Here is a 23,464-nt window from a genome sequence, read left to right as displayed (position 1 = left end):
TGTTTTGGTGTAGCTGGCTAGTTGATGGCAGTCAGTGTGTTTGGTCGACTACATGACGGATGTGTGGTAGTACCCGTCCTTTATCATCACACAGTGTCAGGCAATGCCAGATATGAGTGGACAGTTACTACGCACGTAGAGGACATGTTGTTAGTCGTGTACTATGGTGCTGGTGTTGCACTTTGTACCACATTGTCGTCATTGCTGTTTTTCTGTGATTGCTATGTGTGTGCTGCATTGTGATGTTGGTGATCTGGAGAGGGCCCCTTTGTGCACATTGTGGATGGGGGCCTACTTGGCGTTTCTATGTGTGCTGTAGTGTGTCAAGGCTCTCAGTGACATGTTCCACGATCATTGTGGGAGTGCAGTGTGCTACATGTATTTGTGCTTGCGTGCCATTGTGCCCATCTCCCCCTGACCCCCCGTCCCTGGTCGTTACTCACCCTGTTGCTGTTGGGTGAGGTCGTATAGTGCTGGGTCCAGGCCCCCAATTACTGCCACCGTCTCCACACTGCTGACTGTGGCCACCATTTCCTCCAGCTCATCAGTCACCTCCTGTGTCACAGGACTCCCACCTCCAGTCGCCCTGGCTACCTTCCTGTTGGCGGGGAGCTTCTCCTTGGTTTGGATGAGCACTTCATGCCAGCGCCTCTTTACCTGCTCTAGTGTCTTCCTTGCCACTCCGACATGCATTGACGTTGTTGAAGATGGCCTGCCATATTTCAATTAGGGTTGACAGTGCCGCAGTGGAGGTGCCGAACAGTTGTTGGTAGTGTCCTATGACCTATGTGACGATGGTCCGGTCTTCCTGTGGACTGTACCCAGTCTTCCTCTTCCTCTTGTCCTTGCCCTTCCCCGAGCACGGGGTTCCTTGCTGGTCCTCAGTGGGGCTTGTGGGGTTCGGCTTGTCCGCTGCACTAAATCCCGGTGCATCAATGGCGCTACGTAGTTTGAATTTTATGTTTTTTTTCCTCTCTTTCTTTTATAGTACGTTTTCCCCTCTGGCGCATGGGATTAGCAGGCCTGTGGCTGGTTCGCTCTGATTTTTGTACCGCAATTGGCCTCATCGCATGTTTTTTTGTATTCGCGTTTCGCATTTTTGCGATGCGGTGTAGATTTTCATGCTGATTTTTGACGCGTTATCTGATGACGTCGCATGCTACCGACTTATTGTGAATTCCACGTTGCCAAGGGGTTATTTTACAGAGATAGGCTGTGATGTTGAAAGTTGCGTTACCCTACTCTTGCGGTAGTTAACACACGTTCTTGTGAATATACCCCACAGAGTGTTGCCAAATACCTCTATGACATCTTTCCTACAATAAATTGCCCTTCATTTAGTGAACCCTTTACTGATTGGCCTTTGTTCTCTGACAAAAAGTGCAGATCTCCCCATAGCAAGATGATTGCTTAGCAATAAATCGGTGTGTCCCTCTCCTCAGTTCCCCTCCCACCTGACGTTATTTTTTAAGGAATTAGGGCTAAATTGTTGGACAACATTCTTATTTATATGGTGGAGCCCTGCTCCTTTCCTTGATCACGGCAATTGCACTGACAGTGGTGATAGGATCTAAAACTGACAAAGCATTGCACCTTCAGAAAGTAAGCTGATCACACCTACTCGAAAAAATGCTGCAGTCACAAGGTTCACTTTTATTGCCACTGTCCTCCAGTGCCACAGCACCTAACGCCCTCCTACATATTCACTCACCAGAGCAAGAGCCGCCAAGAAGCCTGGCGAGGAAGTGGCAATTGCAGGAGGCGCTAGACAATGTTGCACTTTAGAAATAAAAGATATCCGAAAAAAGGACAGCTATTAATTGCTCTGGTTCTGGGTAATATAGTGTTGGAGTCTTGTTATAAACATTTTTAGAGCACATTTGGTTCATATGTGTGGTCTCCCAGGGATTATTCTTTGATGTAGAACTGAAAGTAAAGTGTTGTATGTTTAGAGAATTTTGGCATCTGATCATTGTAGTGTGCAGCAACGAAATCTGGGTACCATAAGATTTCAAAAAAAGTATTAATATTATTATTAATATGTTAGTCTAAACGTGTAAAATGCATGATGGGTAGTGCAACACGGCCACTGTCTTTATTTCAGCAAACCCGCAGTATCACCATACCAAAAATTATGGAACCAGGGGGCAGATGTATCAAGCGGTATTTTTGTCGCAAACGCTGCAAATCGCAAAAAAGCAGCGTTTGCGACAAAAAATACAGGAAATGCGATGTATGAAAAAAATCGCATCGCAAAATTAAGGAATCACAAAGTTTGCGATTCCTTACTTTTGCGCTAACGTTTAAGGAGTCACAAAAAGCGATTCCTTAAATGGTATGTAAGAAACAAGAAAGTTTTGCGAATTCACACTAAGAAATCGCATATTACCACCAACTTGTAGTTGGTGGTAATTTGTGAATTCTTTTACAAATGCACTTTTTGCAATTTGTAAAGGTGGCATGTGACGCTCATACATGCCCTTAGGTCATGTTTGTAGGCCATATGCGCACACATGTCAATTTCAGGGGTGCAGCAGGGTGTCCTTAAGACACCCTTGCACCCTTGAAATTATTCTCAATCTGCGATTAGCAAATTGCGAATCGCAAATTGAGAATCATTTCCCATTCCTTCCTATGGGCCTCCTGGCCCATTGAAATGAATGGGAAATTATTCCTTAATTGCGATTAGCAATTTGCTAATCGCAATTAAGGAATTTTAAGAAATCGCTAAAAAATTGCGAATTTCTACATACATACCATTTTGCAATTCTCAAATAGCGATTCCTTAAAAATTGCTATTTGAGAATCGCAAAAGGGTATCTTGATACATCTGGCCCCAGATGTACAAACATTAATAATACCGATTATCAAACTGCGATACTTTTGTGAATCGCTATTTGTTAATTGCTATTACTAATGTATTAAATTTAAACTTGCCCCTGATTTCAAAATTAGCAATTCCAAGTGGGTCGCAAATATACCTACCTCTTTGATATTGACAAGGTAGGTCGCAATTTGTGACCCACTAGAATGCGTTGCCATCACAAGGATGGTGGCCTGCTGGGGTCAGCAGACCACCACACTGTGATTGCTTTTAAATAAAGCAATCATTAAAAACAATGCAGCCGTTTTCCTTAAAGGAAACGGGATTCCTTTAAAAGCAAAAAATGAAATATTTCATTTTTATTTTTAAGTGTAGGGTATAGTCTTCCTTACACATTCTCAAACTGGAAGGGGTCTCAAAGGACCTGCAAACTCTGCGATTCTGTTAATCGTGCCATTTTGCGGCAACAAAAATGCCTTCGACATCTAGCCAATGGGTCTTAGAAAAATTGTTTGTTCACTGTTGAAATTCTGCTACATGATCACAACTTAATGTCTTAAAGTAAACTCTTTTTGCTGTGTCCATTCCCCACAAAGTTCCCTACATTCTTGTCAATCTCACTACTGTCATCAAAGTGCTTACTACTATAGAGGCATATTAGTAAAGTGGATAATACCAACTACTGTGAGCGATGCTTGTGTCATGGTTACCAAGACAGTTACTTTTTATGTTTCTAGGTGTTGGCTAATTATCAATGTTTAATCTCAATTAACCTTTATGTGTTTTTCTAAGCATTCTTCAAGATTTTCAATCAGGATGTTTTAATCCCGGTCTAAATGTGTGGCACTGCTACTGAACATATATCAGAGGGAAGCTTAACCATTGTTATTCAGCTATAAGCCCACTAGGCAGACAAATGAAGTGTCCTTTATTTTGTATCTACAATAGGACTGACTGGGATTCTCCTGCTGGTCGTCCTGGCTTTCATGTACGTCTTTGCTTCCCATCATTTCCGACGCATAAGCTTCCGCGGCTTCTGGATCACACACCATTTCTACGTGTTGCTCTACATGTTGGTAAGTTGGTCCGCAGAAAGTTTATTCGCAGTGACAAAGTCTCTAATGTGATTCCAGGTTGATTCCAGGTGCATAAGGAATAGGGAGGTCAGGTGGGAGATGTAATAGAAACAAGGCAATTAAACTAAAAAGATGGGTGTGTTTGGCGCATCCCGAAACACATGCTAAAACGACTTATGCAAGATGGAAAGTAACCTGTTGCATTATGGGTTATGTTTTTATTATACATTGCGGATGGTGAATAGATCATCACCAATTATAAAAGTTTCTCAAATTTCAACGATACAAAAAAACAACAGGATTAGCCATGCAGCCTGTTTCAAATTACTTAGGATGTACAACTATGCTTTAAATTATAGAGGTGGTATTTCTGATTGTCTTCCAAGAAGACAAGTTTCTATCTACTCACAGGCACAGTCTTTTTTTCTTCTTCCAGATCATGGTTCATGGTAGCTTTGCTTTGCTCCAGAAGCCCCAGTTTTACGTCTATTTTGCCGTACCTGCGCTCATCTACGTGGGGGACAATCTGATCAGTCTCAGCAGGAAAAAGAAAGAAATCAGTGTGATCAGGGCAGAGCTCCTCCCTTCAGGTATGGCCGAAACTACTTCAAATCCAACATAGGCTCGATAATTTACTCTCTTACAGCAGCACAAAGAATAGTGGAAGGGCTATGTCATGGTGGGGAGGCACGTTTTGTGAGAAAAGGTGTGGTATAATGAAGGAGATGTATCCTGGTGGACGGGGGCGGCATGTAGTAGAGGTGTGGGAGATCCAGGGCCAGCACAACATTAAGGACATTCCACTTTAGGGGTACCACACAGAGCATCTAATGGGGGGGCTTTTATCAGGGATTGTGATACATTTGCATTTCTCACAATGTGGCAATTCACAGAGAAAAAGGAATATGCTGCTTGTGTTCAACTGTTGTACAGACTGAGCTGAGCACACTGCCAAAGTCGTTGTATAAGGAAATTGATTAAAATGATGACTAGGTGGTGGGAGCGCGCAATAATGTCTAATAGTCTCAATTTCATGCAAGAATCAATTACCTTCTAGTTTATTGTGAGAATCAGGGAGGATCTCAAGACTGATACAGCTACTTATGAAGCTCTGCTTGGCATTGGGTACAGTGTGATGACACGTTTTTAACATCTTTCATTGAAATGGATAGTCTGGGCTAGCAGGTGAACACATCATTGATTTTATTTAACACCTAGAATGACAACACCTAAAATGTGTGTGCGTGTCTGTGTGTGCAAGTATAAACATGTATATGTGCACATATATATACATTTTTGCGTGTATATGTTGGACTATGTCCTCTCTGCTGGGTCATTACCAATCGTTTTGCCTTCACCCCATGTATTCTGAACCCATTGTTCGTGGCTATTTGGACTGAATTAAATGCGACTATGTGCCAACCGCTTAAGTAGCCCCTTAAACCTGTCTCAGACCTGCCTTTACAAGCTTTATGTGCAGCTGTAAACTGCTGTTTCGACCTGGCAAAATATCCCTTTTTCCAGGGCTAAATATTCCTTTTGAATACATAAGGGTCACCCCAAAGGTAGGCCCTAAAGAGCCCATAGGGCAGGTTGCAATATATTTAAAAAGTTGGACATGTAACTTTAACTTTTACATGTCTTGGTAGTAAAAAATGCCTACATTCATTTTTCATCATTTAAAGGCCTGCCTCTCCCATAGGTAAACTAATGGGTTACCTTATTACATTTAATAAGAGATTATGTTCAACTGCGAGGAGGTAGGAAAGTGGGGCTTGGTCTCTAAATATTTGTGATTTAAAACCCTGTGTTGTAATTTTATCAAGAAGTGTTCTTTTGTAATGAAAAGTCCCTTAATGTGTTCCCTGTACCCTTCCACGTGTCCCTCTGCTCCCTTGCCTTTCCCTTAGAGATGGTATCTGCCAACATTCCAATGATCGCTGGAATAACAGTTAGGCTTGGTTGTGAGAGAAATTCTCTGAACAGCTGCTGTGGCTGAGAGGCTGTCGCAGTATTCGGACTTCTTTGACACAAGTTGTGGAGGGTGAAGAGAAAATAGTGGCTTTTGCCTCTGGGGAATGAAAAAGACGCTGAATACAACTATTCATTGGTGGAGCGTGAGGCTCTGCAAGTGCTTGGGCTATTGCCCATTTTATATTTTTCTTATGGGGCTTGCCATTTACAGTTCACACCGACCACTAACCCCTTTTGTATATTTTTTCAACTAAAGGGAGGGAGAATACTACTCCACGGGTTAGACTGGTGCCCCCCAAAGACCTGTGGAACAGAATAGCTGAGTTAGCCCATGAGGGCTACTTAGGTAGGAGCCTTACGAAATTTAAGGTTAGAGCAATGTACTGGTTCCCTAAAATGGACTATATTGTGGAAGGGAAGGTCAAAGAATGCACAAACTGTGCCATGAGTGACACAACCAAGAACACAAGAAGTGCACCGTTGTACCCAGTGAGTGCACCACTAAACCCTTGGGCTAAACTTGGCTAAGATATTATTGGTCCTTTAAATCCATCCTTGGGGACAGTAAGGTTCATGTTGATACTAGTAGACTTTTACTGACTGAGTATGACCAAAGAGGTTAGTAATATGAACACTCAGGGCCATATGTATCATCATCCAGCTTTGCGATTCTCAAATAGCGATTTTTAAGAAATCGCTATTTGAGAATCGCAAATAGGTATGTATGTACAAAATCGCTTTTTTTTGGCGATTTCTTAAAATTCCTTGATTGCGATTAGCAAATTGCGAATCGCAATTAAGGAATACTTTCCCATTCATTTCTATGGGCCAGGAGGCTCATAGGAATGAATGAGAAGTTATTCTCAATTTGCGGTTCGCAATTTCCTAATCGCAAATTGAGAATAATTTCAAGAGTGCAGGGGTGTCCAAAGGACACCCTGTTGCACCCCTGAAATATGCATGGGTGCACATGTGGCGCACATACGCGTCACATGGCACTTTGAAAAATGCAAAAATGTGCATTTTTCAAGGAATTTGCAACTTACCACCAACTAGAAGTTGGTGGTAATTTGCGATTCCTCAAGGACATTTAGCGATTATATTTGGCTTCTTACATTGCATTTAGGAATCGCAAAATTTGCGATTTCTTAAATGCAAACGCAAAATAAGGAATCGCAAATTTTGCGATTCCTTATTTTGCATGCAGATTTGTGTGATACATACCATTTTGGGAAAATGCGTTCGCAAACGCCGAAATTCTGCGAATTTCGGCGTTTGTGAACGCATTTGGGCATGATACATACGGCCCATAGTCTCTTATAATCATTTTAACTGAAGCGTTTATGACAGAAGGAGTGTCAAGCACTATTGCAACAGACAATAATTTGCAATTTACTTTAAAAATTAATAGAGGAATGTTTAGAAAAAATGTCCATACAGCATCTCGCAGCAGCTGTGTACTGCCCTAGAGCAAATGGTTTAGTAGAACAGGTCAATCGAATGATTAAAGAATGCATTCCATTGGCACATATGTCAGGGAGGCCTGCTGTCGAAGGCTTATAAAAAATGCTTTGGTCTTACCACACAACACCAAATTCGGTCATTATGATTTTCCCATTTTTGGCACTCAAGGGCACATATCTGGGTACTCAAATGCCTCCAAATTGGCTTGGGGAAGGATAATCCAGATGGGTGTGCAGAGATAAAATGGGCAGCCATGTCAAACTGTATAAAGAGATGTATAAAAATAGATATGACCAGAGACATGGAACCAAAAGTAGTAATAGGAAGGTGGGTGATTTGGTGTTGGTTAAACTGAATGACGCTCGTCAAAAGGGTGGCAGCAAACTTTCTAAACAACTGAAAGTAGTGGAGGTGAGGGAAAATGTGGTGACTCTAGAGGATGGTAGGACATGGAGCATGGACAGATTAACATCTTATCATCATTCTCAGGATATTGAGGTCCTTTGAGAAAATCCTGAAGGTGTTGATACCCAATACAAATTACCACAGTAGTAGAGCCCATTATGTACCTGCTTGACACAAAGATTATATATTTCATTGAGTATATGAAGGGAGAGGAATAAACAGTATTACTAATATCACAGTATATCAATCACAAACCATTAAAATCAGTTCTGTTTAATACAATCAATTTGTCTGCCATCAATTCAAGGAGGGAGAAGTATTATAATTTTATCAAGAAGTATTCTTTTGTAATTATAATTCCCTTATAATGTGTTCCCCATGTGTACCCTTCAACTTGTTCCTTTACCTCCTGCCTTTCCCTTAGACATGGTATCGCCAACATTCGAATGACAATTAGGCTTTGTTGTGAGAGAGATTCTCTGAACAGCTGTTGTGGTTGAGAGGCTGTCACAGTATTTTAGAATAAAGTTCCATTCTAAATTTAATTGGAGTGCTTTGTACTTTGTAACACCCAGTTTAATGCTAAAGTTGGATTTTAAGTCAGAATCAGAAAATGCCACTTTCAGAAAATTGGCTTTTTCTTGTCCTAAACATTTGGTGCCAGCTGCCTGTACACTGGGTCACATGACTAGGTGGAGTTGGCAGGTGGTCTTTATCAATTACTCCCAGAAAGTGAGACAAAGGTGGAATAGGTGTTGTCAGGATGGGCAGACTCTGCCAGGATGGGAGGGTGGTGCTGTCACCTACCACATTTGCACATCAAAAAGAATCTGCCTCAGAATACTCACAAAGGGTTTCATACTAGTTTTTTGCCCCCAAACAAGCACACCCCTTTAGGGGAAGAACTCTAAAAACTTCTACAACTTCAATGAGGGCTCCAGGTGTAGGAAATGGACCCTTAGACCCAACTCTTAGTCTTCAGATTACTTCTGGATCTGGGAACTCTGCCATGAAGAAGGACTTCCCAGCTGTGAAGTCTTTTCTGCTGACCTGCATGCTGATCAAAGATAGCTTTGCTTCCCAAGGTCTGCTGTTGCTGCACCACGACTCTTCTCTTGCTGTAAGCTGTACTGCAGACCCCAGCCTGCATGTGTCGACCCAGGACTCCAAGGGATCTCCAAGGGTTGGTCGGATGGGCCCCTGTTCAAGTCACAGGAACAAAACAGACTTCTTCAATGTCAAATCACAAGGACATAGCAGACTTCTTCAATGATGACAGAACATTTTAAAAAATAAATCTTTATTGACATTTTACTAAGTATAGTCAAAACAGATTAGACAAATATCAGAAAATTACATTTTGTATCCAGCGACCTCCCTCCTCCCCTTCCCTCCCCCTCCCATTGCTGACCAGTACTAGTAAAAACAGATTTCTTTGTCAAATATTGCAACGGATAGAAAGCAGGATACAAAATATGCCTTATCTTGATCCAATTATCATTATAGCCTAAAATAAACCATATTCAAAATGTATTATTCATAATTCATATGGGGCCAATTCAATAGGGGAGCCCAGATAGCTGATCCGTTAGCTTTCGCCTCAACACCCTTTTCCAGAATAGACAAGCCTCTCCAATCTATATATATGGGAATAAATCTTTCAAGCCATTGTTGACCAGATGGAGGAACAGGATCAAGCCAATGAGTGACTAAACAGAGTCTAAAAACTCTCATGGCAATAACTAAAAAGGACTGACTCTGGCTTAAAGAAAGAGGGAATAGCACAGCCAGTACAATCAATTGTGGTGATAAGACAATTCCTCTGCCCAGCATGGGTGACAAAATGCTACTAACATCATGTTTCAAAGTATCTAGAGCTGTGCATGTTCCAAACATAGGGACACTATCTGCTGCTTGATACTGACACCGGGGGCATGTAGAGCCTGGTCCCCTACCCCATTTAGCGATCATAGCTGGTGTATTATACAAATTAAGCCATGTTTTAAAGCATTGTAATTGTAAATTTGCCGCAATGAATGATGTTTGGGCCAAATATGTAAATGTACAGGAATGTACAGGAATTTTATATAGCGCAAATCACCAAGCGGTCTCTAAGCGCTTGCTTAGGGAACCCGTCCTGGTATTCCCCTGTGAGATAACCCTGGCAGGGTATCCGCAAGGTGAAAGCCAGGCATCCCACCGCGAGGGGCCGTTGTGGAGATTAAGCAAGCTATTGCCCAGAGTCGCAGAGTGTGAACCCGTGAATCGAATAGGCACCGGAGCGAGAATTGTCGAGTCCATGGACATTTTAGGACTCAAGACCCCGCCGAGCCGGGAATTGAACCCTGGTCCCGGGCTGACCTCTGCTTCCAGGTCTGCCTCCTCTAACCAGTGAGCCACACTTCTCCACTTCTCCAAATATCGTGAGTCTTCTATCTCTCACGATTCAATCTGTAGCAGACTCTGCCATCGATCTGAATATTTGGTCAAGTCATCTTGTGTCAAATCCTTCAGAGTTTTATACTTCCCGCCTAATGAACTTGAACCTTTAAATAGGGCTTCCATCGATCTCACCCTAGAAAAACCAGAAGCACCCCGTATTCTTGCCTAAAAAACCTGGAGATATTTAAAAAAACTGATTATTCAACTCAAACCTATCTCTAATAACGTCGAACAATAATACCTCAGACTCATTTGTAACATCTCCAACTATCCCAACTCCTTTATCATACCAATACCTCATATGTCCATCATTAAAGATACTTGGAAGAGAATTGTTCTTAAATATTGGTGTACAGGCAATAATGTGCCAAGTTTTTTCCGCACTGAAGTCCAGACCTTAAATGCACAAATTAGAATTTTAAACTTGACCCTTTTATAGTAATTACATTCTATGTGCCGCGTGAGGCACCCTCTAGCCTCAGTCCCTATATTCAACTAAAAAATAAAAGCAGAGGAACATAACATCATTGAATCATCCTTTTCATTAGGCAATATCCCCATTTTTTGTAACACTGGGGCCCAGTAATATAGTTGAAGATTGGGCACTGCCAACCCCCTCTGTCTCTAGACAAAGTAAAAAATGTAATTGCTCTCTGAGGGCGACAGTTAGCCCAGATAAATCTGGAGAATAGTTGATTCATAGTAGTAAACCATGAGTTGCAGATAATCAATGGAATAGCCCTAAAGAAATATAAAATCTTTGGTCAAAAAATCATTTTGATGGCATTACATCTCCCCACCATTGTAAGCTTAATGTTCTCTAAACAACTACATTTGGTTGTGAATTTAAAAATGAAGGGTTTCAAGTTGTTTTCAGTAATTTTAGAGACATCTGCCATGATTTCTACTCCCAAATATACTGTTTTCTGGACCACTCGTGTATCATTTATCTGAAGGCCATTACCAACCAGAACCTATGTTTTTTTTTTATTCAAGCGATAGCCGGATAGCTTCCCAAAAATATCAGCTTCATTTTCAATCTCGCCTAAAGCATTCATGGGATTTGAGGTAGTAATCACAAGATCATCGGCATAAGCCAATATTTTTGTGCTCCCCACCCTTGCTCTGCACTACTGCAATCAGGTTGCTAGCTTCAATCCTTCGAACAAGCGGAACTATACATAGTGCAAATATTAGGGGGGAGCATGGACACCCCTGACGGGTCCCTCTGCTAATTAGTTTCGGGTCCGAAATCGTTCCCACGATTGATATTCTTGTCACGGGATTTCTATACATTGTTTTAATAGCCGTAATAAAAATTTCTCCTAGCCCACTTTTCTATAAGGTTGACCATAAAAAAGAGCAGGAGAACCTATCAAAGGCTTTCTCTGCATCAAGCAGGATGAGCCCGATAGTGTCCCCGGTAATACCTGCCACACCAAAAAGAGCAATAACCCTGCGAATATGATCTATTTGACTGCGTCTAGGTACAAACCAATGCTGGGTTGAGGAGACTAATTTCTTGATAATAGCCATAAGACGCACAGCGAGAATCTTCGCAAATATTTTGACATCGCTATTTATTAAGGTAATAGGGCGATAAGACGCCATTTCATTAGCTGGTTTACCTTTCTTGGGAAATAAAAGTATATTAGCTGTTCCCCAAGACCCCGGGGAACCTTGCCCATTCTGGGCTTCCAAAAACACATCCTTCATTATTTCTTGTATGGAGGAGGCATAAATGTTATAAAACTCTCCAGGAATGGCATCTGTTCCTACCGCCTTTCCATTTACCAATGAGCTAATAGCACCATAAAGTTCCTTTATTGTCACAGGTGTCTATAAAGCCTCCCTCTCATCTGCAGATAATTTCTCACCTGAGACCCCCGCTAGATAGTTATGCATTGCTTCTACATCATTACTGGTATCCTCACTATACAATTTCTGATAGAAACGTTGAAAGGCAGCTCGAATTTCCTGAGGTTCAGTCACTAACCCTGCCCCCAGATCCTCTATTGCAACTATACCCTCTTGAGTTATCTTCTGTCTTGCTCGGATAGCCAACAGTTGACCCACTCTTTCACCACACTCATACAATTTGGACCACCAAGCACAATATTTCCCTGCTGCCCTATTTGCTGACCTTTCTATAATTGAGGATTTAAATATAGCCACCTTGGCTTGTGCCTGTTCTATTTCTCCGTTATTAGTGAAATCCTGTATCAACTGGGTTTCAGCTTCACTCAATTTCCGATATTGTTCCTGGAGATAGCTTTTCTCTTTTGCTTGCGCTACCCACCCGTATCTAATTGTTTCCCCTCAAATCCCAGGTTTGAATGCATCCGAAATTGTCTCTACCTACGCGCTTCCCCTATTTTTTCTAAAAATCTCGTAATCCACACCCTCATGTGTTAAACATAGTCATCCTCGTAAAGAAACACTCTATTAAAGGTCCAACAAGAAATGGGGGGCTTTAATGCTTGTGATGAGATCTCTAATACTAATGGATTATGGTCGGACATCACCCGAGGGAATTTTATTATGTTGGATCTTATCAATATCTCCTGAGACACCCAAAAATAATCAAGCCTAGAATGAGTCTGGTGGGGAGCCGATAAAAAAGTATATCCCGCATCCTGGGGTTTTAGTATAGACCATGGATCGGAGAAACCATGGGTATTACACAGATTAGAAAGCGCTTTGAAGACTTTGGGTTTGCGGCCATAATAGGCCCTTCCACCTAGCTTCACACGTTCATTATTTAATTTTAAATTAGCATCTCCACTTAAAATTAGGGGTAGAGGTCAACCAACTAGCTCCACATTCAGCCACTCAAATAGGGTTGGATCTTCAAATACCGAGCCATATACAGAACATAAAGTAAAAGAATAATCCTTGGTACAGCACTGAGTAATAACCCATCTGCCACATTGGTCTGATTTAGAGCGCAGAAACCTAAGCCCTGTTCCATTCCGAACCATAACCGCAATCCCTCTTGTACGTGTTCCACTTGCTGTAGCAGAGACCAGATGGTGAACTATGTCTGCCTTTAATTATTGTATATCAACATTAATCCTGTATTTTTTCAGGAGGTTATTCAAGCCACATATAATAATTGAGGCAATTCTCACTTTACCTCGCACCATTTGTAGTACAGAGCAGGCCCACTCTGATCCTCTTCCTGCTTCTTACTAATGCTAACATTTCTAATTAAACCGACTGGATCAACACTCTCCATTGACCACCCCTACACCCACCCCAGTTTCCCCCATCGCCCCCCTTCCCTCTCTCCCTAGGCAAAAAAGTCCGTAGACCCTCCTGATGCCTCCTGCATGAAGCTGCCCCACGCCCCTCATCAAGCTCCATCCAACAAGAAACCCAAACCATGAAGAAAACCCCTGTTAGTGAAAACAGTTAGACAGGCTGACCCCTTTTTACCATCTGAATTCCGCACATATTCGTACCAGCTGCTCTGGTCTCCCCATATCTATCCCTCTGACCCCTTAGAGATCCTAGTCTCTGAAATTTCACGTAAAAACTCCTGAGCCTGTATCTAAGAAGAGAATACTCAGGTTGTGCCCTTGTATATAATTTTAAGCCGCGCTGGGCTGAGTAGATAGGCCTCCCTGTAGTGTAGTTCCTATACCCCTGATAGGCTCTGCGCATTGAAATAATATACACTATAGTTTTGACATAGGACTGAGGTCAGTATGTCTCTATCGAGTACATTAAACTTAACTACTTGTGTGTGCAGGTAACTCAGAGGTCACTTGAAACTTCTTGGATGAACAAGAAGGGATTAGTTTCTGACAACCGCATAAACATGACAACTTTGTTTTCCTTAGAGTCGGAACAATATCTTCAGGGTTGTGGAAACAATAGATTACAGTTTTACTCAGTCAATTGTGCATGCTTCATTTCTACAGAGTTGCACAGAAATAGGAAGACGGGCGTTTCAATAAAAAGGGTTTATTGAACAGTCTTCTTTTTCATGCAAGAGATATGAACTGCTACAATCGTAAAACAGAATGTGAAGTATAATATGTACAGCGTTAGCAGTAAGATAAAATAAGATGCAATAGCATGGTCTGTAGCTATGACATATATAAAAATACATACATAAATAACACAGGCTAAAATACTCAACAGATGCTTCTAAAATAATCCTACCCCAGTGTACCTAACCTAAGTGTAGTACGAGGGAAGACATAGGTGCTGTTTTAGCTATAGTTTAGTTTAGTTTAGTTGTGCCAAGAATTGCCAAAAGTTTTTTTAGGTTCTAATCAGCTCCATACCTTAGAATGAGACTCGATCTCTAACACCCCTCAAGGAGAGTCAGAAACACTGGAGCTGGATTCTCGGCGAGGAGGATGGCAGTGTCTGGTCAGTGCGTCAGTTGGGGACTTGACTTCCTTCGGGACTTGCTGTGGTGAGTTGCGTCGTGCAAGTAGGTAACCGAACCGCACCGTGCCTTGCCATAGCAAGTGAAGGTATATTTATACCTTGAAGATGTTTAGGAATGGCAGTATTGACGTACAAGTCGCGCATAAGAACGTCATGAATGAACCCCTAAGGAATAGATGTCCATGCATAATAGATGAGTTCTTGGAGAAATCAATATCCAGGCAAGGGGAAGTCCAAAGGCTTAAGAGTCTAGTTTTCCAAGACCTTGTTGTGAAGAAGATGAACGGATGTAGTTGATCATGCCTGTATTTGGTTAGCATGAGCAATGCCTAAATAAGGGCTGGATTTCTATGCCTAAATAAGGGCTATGTGAATTATGCCTATATAAGGGCATGAATCAGGAAATCTATATACAGTATCTAAATTGTAATTAGCAAAATTAGTTGGCGAAGCCTCCACCTACTGTCCACCATAATGTGGCAGAAGTCTGGCCTAACAAAGAAGGTGAAGCCCTCAGTTGACTGCCGTGCCTCAGGGCGAGCCTTGTCAAACACGGCTTGTCGCAGGAGAACGTTACCCCAAACAATTAGTATAGCTCTAGGCTTTTCATTAACATTATTACATCCCTGCTTCTTTTTAAGCATGAGAGGGAAATGATGCACGTTGTATCTCCTTTTCCTAATCCCAATGCATAAGCTCAGGAAAGCCCCCCTTCAACAGGCGCAGCACAATACCTTTGATATGCTCTCCTTCCGCGTTTTCAGGGATACCATGAAGTCTTAGATTATTGCGCCGTTGGCGATTTTCAAAACCCCTAAGTTTCCACATAACGCCCATCATACAAGATTCATTTGCGGTGGCTTGTCGAGCTGAGTTCTCTGTACCAGTTTCTACTGCTACTACCCGTTCTTAAAGGGCGGTCATTATCTCTGTAATCTCAGCACAGGACGTATTCATTTTTTGTATTGCACCTTGTTGCATCCTTGCTGCAAGTTGGGCACGTTTATGTTGATGTCTATCTTCCCCCTGCATCTGTTTAAGGGTTGCATATATCAGACTCATCGAGGGATTCACAAGCTTGTCAGACTGTTTTGCTAATCCGCCTCCAGAGTCCCCTTCAGCGTGCCCTCCATCTTCACTTAAAGGTTGAGTTCTCCACTACCTTTAGTCCTCTTCCTTCTTTTTACTAGGGAGGGTAGTTGCTATTGTGTACTAGGGTTAGAGAGAGACCTGTGTGAGTCTGTACCAGAGTTGTCCAAATCTGTTAACTCACTGGGATTAGATCATTCTGAATCCTAATTAAGAGCCAAAAATGTCTCTCCACATTTCGGTGTCTTAGGAATCGCCCCCAGAGTACCAATAGTTTGGGAACATTTTATCGAGTTGCCATCCATTGCTTCCTTTGCGCTACCATCATTGTCATTATCTGTTTTACCACTGGCTAAGGCTTCATGACCCTTTACATCTCCCTGTACAGGATTACAGGCCCTTATAGCAGCCACACTGATACTAGCTGCATTAGCATTCAAATTATTACTCACATTGCACTCCACTGGGTCGATGGTAATCTCTTCCACTGCGGTTAGCAACCCTTCAGACAAAGCTGGGGTAGACTCTTCCTCCGCGTTCTTTGATTTCTCCACCAGTTTGCCTCGGCCAGTGAACATCCCTGGAATCACTCGTTGTTGTTATGCAGGGCCAGCCACTTCCGCGATTCGCAGCTCTCGATCTTTGGCTTTCCCTGTCTCCACCTAACTACTTCCTGCCATGGGAGTAGCGTCTCCAGCTTTCCTCCTGCTCGATGTCTTCCGCAGAGCAGGCAGACCCTTGTGGCCTCCTTTTGCACCTCCTGTCGCTTCACCATTCTTGTTCTGATCCCGCGGGGGCCTCCGCTGTTTTAGCGGCATGTTCCAAAGAGCAAATCGGGGCCAGCGTCTACCGCCATACCACTCGAAAAGCACCTTCAGGACCACACAAACTAATGAGTAAGTAAAATGGGAAGCGGTTCCAACAATCCTCTCTCCTTGCAATTGCTGTTTGTTCACAACAGCTAGCGGGCTCGTTTAGACATCTATAACAGGGGTTTCATCCTCAAATTATGGAGTGCTGGGTGAGTGGCTTCTAGCAGTGCTCACACAGCCACCATCTTGCCATCTGTCCCAACCTCATATGTCTTGACACAGTCCGATGCCCACAGCAGCCCATTGTAATACACCTGATCCCCACACCGATGCATTGTAGCACAAGTCTACACAAGCCCCACTTCCTTCCTCGATAATGATGCGGGCCTCGCATCATAGCTCCTCATCGGCAGTCATCAGCTCGGCCACTGCTCAACGCATCTCAATGCTGCAACTCGCATCGCAGCTCCTCGTTGTTGGCCTGTGAAGCTCAACGCAAGGACTTTGTATCAATGCTTAGACCACATGATACTTTTCAGTCAGCCTGAACTTGTGACTTAGACCCAGTCTACCATGACCAGATGACCGCGCTTGGAGCTTTTTTTTTACTTCTCTGGCTTGATTTCTACCACACCTTTAAAATTGCATTTTTCCTGTTAGGCTAATTGGACTTTCTGTTGTTTTCGTGTCAAATAATGTTTAAAATTTACTCTATTATTCTAAATTGATGTGGGATTTTTCTTTTGTTGTATTTTCATTTTATTATTGTTTGTCTGTTGCATAAATACTTTATAAACTGTCTCTAAGTGAAGCCTGATTGCTTAACTTAGCTTCCAGAGGGTTGACCACAGGTTCATTTGGAGTTTAGTTGTGTTTCACCCTGACATGAATTGTGGTTGTAACGCTTCAACCAGTAAACCAAAAACCCAATTTCCTAGAGTGTGTGTATATATATATATATATATATATATATATATATATTCACTGAAAAAAACATAGGTTTAACAGAAGTTATAGTTAGAAATGTGCATTTAAAAAAACCTTAGAAATTCACTGAAAAAACCATAGGTTTCAGGGGCGTTATAGTTAGCTGGACATTTCACTCTTACAAAACCAAAGAAATGTCACTGTTATAGTTAGTTCAGCTAACTATAACTCGCGCCCTCACAATGCACTGCTCATGACGTCACATATTACATCATTCATGGCATGGTCAGTAAATCAATTATGACATCATTGATGACATCTCAAATGACATCACTGATGACATCACTGATGATATCATCCACGTGATAATACGATGCACCTCCTCACACCCTAATATAACCTTTGATACATCCATTCTAAAATACAGACTACCATTTTTGAAACCCTAGACACAACAATACCAGTTACTACATACCCTCTCACTGATTTTTAGGCCTACACACACATCTACTCATTCACCCATAGAATCACTTATATATGCAGTCACTCATCAATACAACACTATCATATGCACTCATACATCTATTCAGACACTCACATACTGCCACTCATCCATGGAGTTACTCACACACCTAGATAGACATGTAAAGAAACAGTCACACTCCCATTTACTCACCTATACAGTTATGCACACACCACCTCACTAACTCATACAGATAGTAGTGCATACTTACTCTCTTATATAATCACTGATACAAGTACACACTCATCCATACAGCCACTCTCGTAATCGCTCACTGTCACATATAGTTAAATATATACACCATCACTCACATAAACTGACTTTTACATATGTAGGTACTTACATGTACCACTGACACCTCCATTCACTCACCAACACACCCATACACACACTCACCCAGTCATAGAGCTGTTTCCACATGCACTCTTGAAACCATACACCCAGTGAATCAACTAGTTACACATCTATGCACAGAGTCACATACCTCCAACCCACCCACACACACACTCTGGCACCCATAAAAAATACTCGGGCAAACAATCAATAACCCATATAATCTGTCATGTAGTTACTGACTAACCCATGTACCAGCGTACACAACAACAGACACACTGATACAGACATTCACACAGTTTATTCACTAACGCATGCATTCAGTAAGACATGTTTAATCAGTCACTAACACAATCAGTCACACACCTCGTAAATCCTTCATCCAGACACTTATTCACCCACTCATTCTTCAATACACCTTGGCATATATATAAAACATATTTAAACTTTACAGAAACATACAGTCATTGTATGATGTCATCAATCAATCAATCAATCAGAGCATTTGTATAGCGCACTACTCACCCGGAGGGTCTCAAGGCACTGGGGGGGGGGTCCGCTACTGCTCGAATAGCCAGGTCTTGAGCTGCTTCCTGAAGGCGAGGTGGTCCTGGGTCAGGCGGAGGTGGGTCGGAAGGGAGTTCCAAGTCTTGGCGGCCAGGTAGGAGAAGGACCTTCCTCCTGTGGTGGCTCTTCGGATGCGGGGGACGGCGGCGAGGGCGTGGCTGGTCGATCGAAGCTGGCGCGTGGGAGCGTAGAAGTTGAGGCAGCTGTTGAGGTATCCTGGTCCTTGGTTGTGTAGGGCTTTGTGTGCGTGGATGAGGAGCCGGAAGGTGATTCTCTTGTTGACCGGGAGCCAGTGCAGGTCTCTCAGGTGTCCGGAGATGTGGCTGCGGCGGGGGATGTCCAGGATGAGTCGTGCTGAGGTGTTCTGGATCCGCTGGAGTCTCTTCTGGAGTTTGGCGGTGGTTCCGGCGTAGAGGGAGTTGCCGTAGTCCAGACGGCTGGTGACGAGGGCCTGGGTGACCGTCTTCCTGGTCTCGGTGGGGATCCATCTGAAGATCTTGCGTAGCATTCGCAGGATGTGGAAGCACGAGGGAGACGGCATTGACTTGTCTGGTCATGGAGAGGGAGGAGTCCAGGATGAAGCCCAGGTTGCGTGCGTGGTCAGTTGGTTTGGGTGCGCTGCCCAGGGCGGGGGGCCACCAGGAGTCGTCCCAGGCGGAGGGTGAGGATCCCAGGATGAGGACTTCCATCTTGTCTGAGTTCAGTTTCAGGCGGCTGTTCGACATCCATTTGGCTACTTCTGCCATCCCTTCGTGCAGGTTGGCTCTGGCGGTGGCGGGGTCGTTAGTGAGGGAGAGGATCAGCTGGGTGTCGTCGGCGTAGGAGATGATGTTCAGGTTGTGCTGGCGTGCGATGGCTGCGAGGGGGCTCATGTAGACGTTGAAGAGAGTTGGGCTGAGCGAGGAGCCTTGAGGAACGCCGCAGATGACTTCGGTGGCCTCGGATCTGAATGGGGGGAGGCGGACTCTCTGTGTCCTTCCGGTGAGGAAGGAGGTGATCCACTCCAGTGCCTTCTCCTGGATTCCGACGTTGCTGAGGCGCTGTACTAGGGTGCGGTGGCAGACAGTGTTGAAGGCCGCGGAGAGGTCCATTAGGATGAGGGCCGCTGTTTCTCCGTTGTCGAGCAGGGCTCGGATGTCGTCTGTGGCTGCGATCAGGGCGGTCTCGGTGCTGTGGTTGGCCCGGAAGCCAGACTGCGAGAGGTCGAGGGAGCCGTTCGTCTCGAGGAAGGCGGCCAGTTGCTTGTTGACGGTCTTCTCGATGACTTTGGCTAGAAACGGGAACAGCGAGATGGGGCGGTAATTCTTGAGGTCGGTAGGGTCTGCTGATGGTTTCTTGAGTAGAGCGCTGAGTTCGGCGTGCTTCCAGCTCTCCGGGAAGGTGGCGATGTCGAAGGAGGTGTTGATGATGTCCCGCAGGTGGGGTGCGATGACAGCGTCGGCCTTGTTGAAGACGTGGTGAGGGCAGGGGTCTGTCGGAGATCCGGAGTGGATGGAGTTCATCGTGCGGATGGTGTCTTCGGTGCTGATCGGGGTCCAGGCGCGGAGGGTGGTGGTGGGGGGCGGTGGTTCGGTCGTGGCGTGCGTTGGTTGAGTGCTGAAGCTGTTGTGTATGTCCGCGATCTTGTTGTGGAAGTAGGAGGCGAGGGAGTTGCAGAGGTCTTGCGAAGGGGTGATGTCGTTGTTTCCGGCGTTGGGGTTGGAGAGCTCTTTCACGATGTTGAAGAGTTCCTTGCTGTTGTGTGCGTTGTTGTCCAGTCGTTCCTTGAATGCGGTTTTCTTGGTGGCGCGGATCAGCTGGTGGTGTTTTCGGGTGGCGAGCTTGAGGGCAGTCATGTTGTCTGGTGTTGGGTCTGTGCGCCAGGTTTTCTCGAGTGCTCTGCAGTTCTTCTTGGAGCTCTTGAGTTCGTCGTTAAACCATGGGGCTTTCTTGCTGCCGGGTCTGCTCGGCGGGGTCTTCAGCGGGGCGAGTTCGTCTGCGCAGTCGCTGATCCATTTCGTGAGGTTGGTGGCTGCTTGACTGGGGTTCGTTGTGCTGGTGGGAGGGTTCTTGCTCAAGGACGTAGTCAGCTGGTCTGCAGTGATCTTGTTCCAGCTTCTGCGGGGAGCCTGTTGCTGGTGATGGTGGAGCGTGGTCCTTCTGAAGCTGAAGTGGACGCAGCTGTGGTCCGTCCATTGGAGTCCCGTGGCGTGGCTGAAGGCGATGTCCTTGCTGGAGGAGAAGATCGGGTCGAGTGTGTGTCCGGCGTAGTGGGTGGGGGTGGTCACCAGCTGCTTGAGTCCCAGGTTTGCGAGGTTGTCCAGCAGGGTGGTGGTGTTGCGGTCGTTGTTGTTCTCCAGGTGGAAGTTGAGGTCCCCGAGGAGGATGTAGTCGGCTGAGGGGAGGGCGAGCGGGCTGATGAAGTCGGCGATGTCCTCGCTGAATTGTGTGCGTGGTCCCGGGGGTCTGTAGATGAGGGTGCCTCTGAGGGTGGTCTTGGGGTTGACGTGGATCTGGAAGTGCAGGTGTTCGGCGGGTGCGATGGTGTCGTCGGTGTTGGTCGTGATGCGGATGGTGTTTCTGTGGATGATGGCGATGCCTCCTCCTGTCTGGTTGACGCGGTCCCTCCGGATGATCTTGTAGCCGTCCGGGATGGTGATGGCGATGTCGGGCGCTGAGGAGGCGTTCATCCAGGTTTCCGTGAGGAAGGCGACGTCTGGGTCTGTGGTGTCGAGCAGGTTCCAGAGCTCGACGGCGTGTCTGTGGACGGAGCGGGTGTTGAGCAGGATGCACTTCAGGTGGTTGCTGCTGGTGTTCTGCTTGGTGGACGCTGGTGCAGTGCAGGTCCGGATGCAGGAGAACTTGCAGGACTGGCAGATGAAGGGTCCGTGGGTGCGTCTCGGGGTGGCTCGGTAGCATCCAGGGGTTCGGCCGGCGTTGAGTGCGTTGAGGGTGGCGGCGTCATACGTCCGGCAGGTGGGCTGGGGTCTGCGAGGGCCAGGGGTCCTGGCGCTGGGCGCGGTCCAGGCGCGGACGGGCATAGACGGGCTTACCTTTGGCGCACCTTCGGCGCTCAATCGGTGCTCCCGCTGCGCGCGTCCGCTGCGCGGTCGCTCTGGGGGCGTCATAAGAAGGGAGCAGTGAGGGCGGGTCAGCTGGGAGGCGGGAGCGTCTTAGCCAATCGGCTGGCGGGGGGGGGGGTCTGCAGGCAGCGGCGGCGGGAAAACCGGGTGCGGGCTTCTCTGGCGGCCCTGCGGCGGCTGGGGCGCCGGGAGCAGGCGACGATGGAGGTCGGGCGGCACAGGCAGCTGGAGGGCGCAGGAGCAGGAGCGAGGCTCGTGGGGCGACCAGGCCGGTGAGAGCGCAGTGGTTGCTCCTGAGCGGGAGATGAGGGTCCCCTTAAGAAGGGAGCAGTGAGGGCGGGTCAGCTGGGAGGCGGGAGCGTCTTAGCCAATCGGCTGGCGGGGGGGCGGGTCTGCAGGCAGCGGCGGCGGGAAAACCGGGTGCGGGCTTCTCTGGCGGCCCTGCAGCGGCTGGGGTGCCGGGAGCAGGCGACGATGGAGGTCGGGCGGCACAGGCAGCAGGAGGGCGCAGGAGCAGGAGCGAGGCTCGTAGGGCGACCAGGCCGGTGAGGGCGCAGTGGTGTCATTTGAGATTTCATCAGTGATGTCACTGACCATGCAATGAATATTGTAATATGTGACGTCATGAGCAGTGCATTGCGGGGAGCGAGTTATAGCTAGCTGAACTAACTATAACGGTGGAATTTCTATGGTTTTGTAAGCGTAAAATGTCTAGCTAATTATAACGCCCCTGAAACCTATGGTTTCTTTCAGTGAATTTCTAAGGTTTTTTAAATGCAAAATTCTAACTATAACTTCTGTAAAACTTATGGATTTTTCAGTGAATATATAAATATATATATATTCACTGAAAAAAACCATAGGTTTCAGGGACGTTATAGTTAGTTGGACATTTGGCTCATATAAAACCAGAGAAATTCGCCAGTTATAGTTAGTTGAGCTAACTATAACTCGCGCGCCCATAATGTACTGCTGATGACGTCACATATTACATCACTCATGACATGGTCAGTGACTTCACTGATGACATCACAGATGACATCTCAAATGACATCACTGATGACATCATCCAGTGAATGTGTGTTTCTGTAAAGTTTAAATATTTTTCATATATATCTATGCCAAGGTGTGTTGAAGAATGAGTGGATTTACAAGTGCCTGAAGGGATTATTTAGTAGGTGCGTGACTGACTGTATAAGTGAGTGATTGCACGTGTCTTACTGAATGCATGGGTTAGTGACTAAACTGTGTGAAAGTCTGTATTAGTCTCTCAGTTGGTGTGTAAGTGGCTGCATGGGTTGGTCAGTAGCTACATGAGTGTCTATATGGGTTATTGATTTGTTGTCTGAGTATCTGTATGGTTGCCTGAGTGTCTGTGTGGGTGGGGGGATGTGGCTTTGTGCATAGATGTGTGAGTGCTTCATTGGGGGTATGGGTTCAAGAGTGCATCTGTGAAGGGCTGTATGTGTGTGTGAGTGTGTTTATGGGTATATTGGTGAGTGAATGAATCTCTCAGTGGTACATGTGTGAGTAACTACATATGTTTTAAGGCAGTATATGTG

The 23,464-nt window shown here is 45.1% G+C and overlaps 1 protein-coding gene across 2 annotated transcripts in view; it reads left to right on the top strand.

Annotated features, from left to right (window-relative positions):
- The window catches only part of LOC144826531 (dual oxidase 1-like), a 1,074,750-nt gene that overhangs the window by 950,227 nt on the left and 101,059 nt on the right, over positions 1 to 23,464 (top strand). For both annotated transcript variants that reach the window (XM_078684961.1, XM_078684960.1), the window contains 2 exons: positions 3,773 to 3,900; positions 4,337 to 4,490. In XM_078684961.1, coding sequence (XP_078541087.1) covers positions 3,773 to 3,900; positions 4,337 to 4,490 — 282 coding nt within the window. The remainder of the gene's footprint in view (positions 1 to 3,772; positions 3,901 to 4,336; positions 4,491 to 23,464) is intronic.

The sequence above is a fragment of the Lissotriton helveticus genome, chromosome 3_2 (assembly GCF_964261635.1).
Source record: "Lissotriton helveticus chromosome 3_2, aLisHel1.1, whole genome shotgun sequence".
Taxonomy (NCBI): domain Eukaryota; kingdom Metazoa; phylum Chordata; class Amphibia; order Caudata; family Salamandridae; genus Lissotriton; species Lissotriton helveticus.
This window is presented reverse-complemented; position numbering and strand designations above follow the sequence as displayed.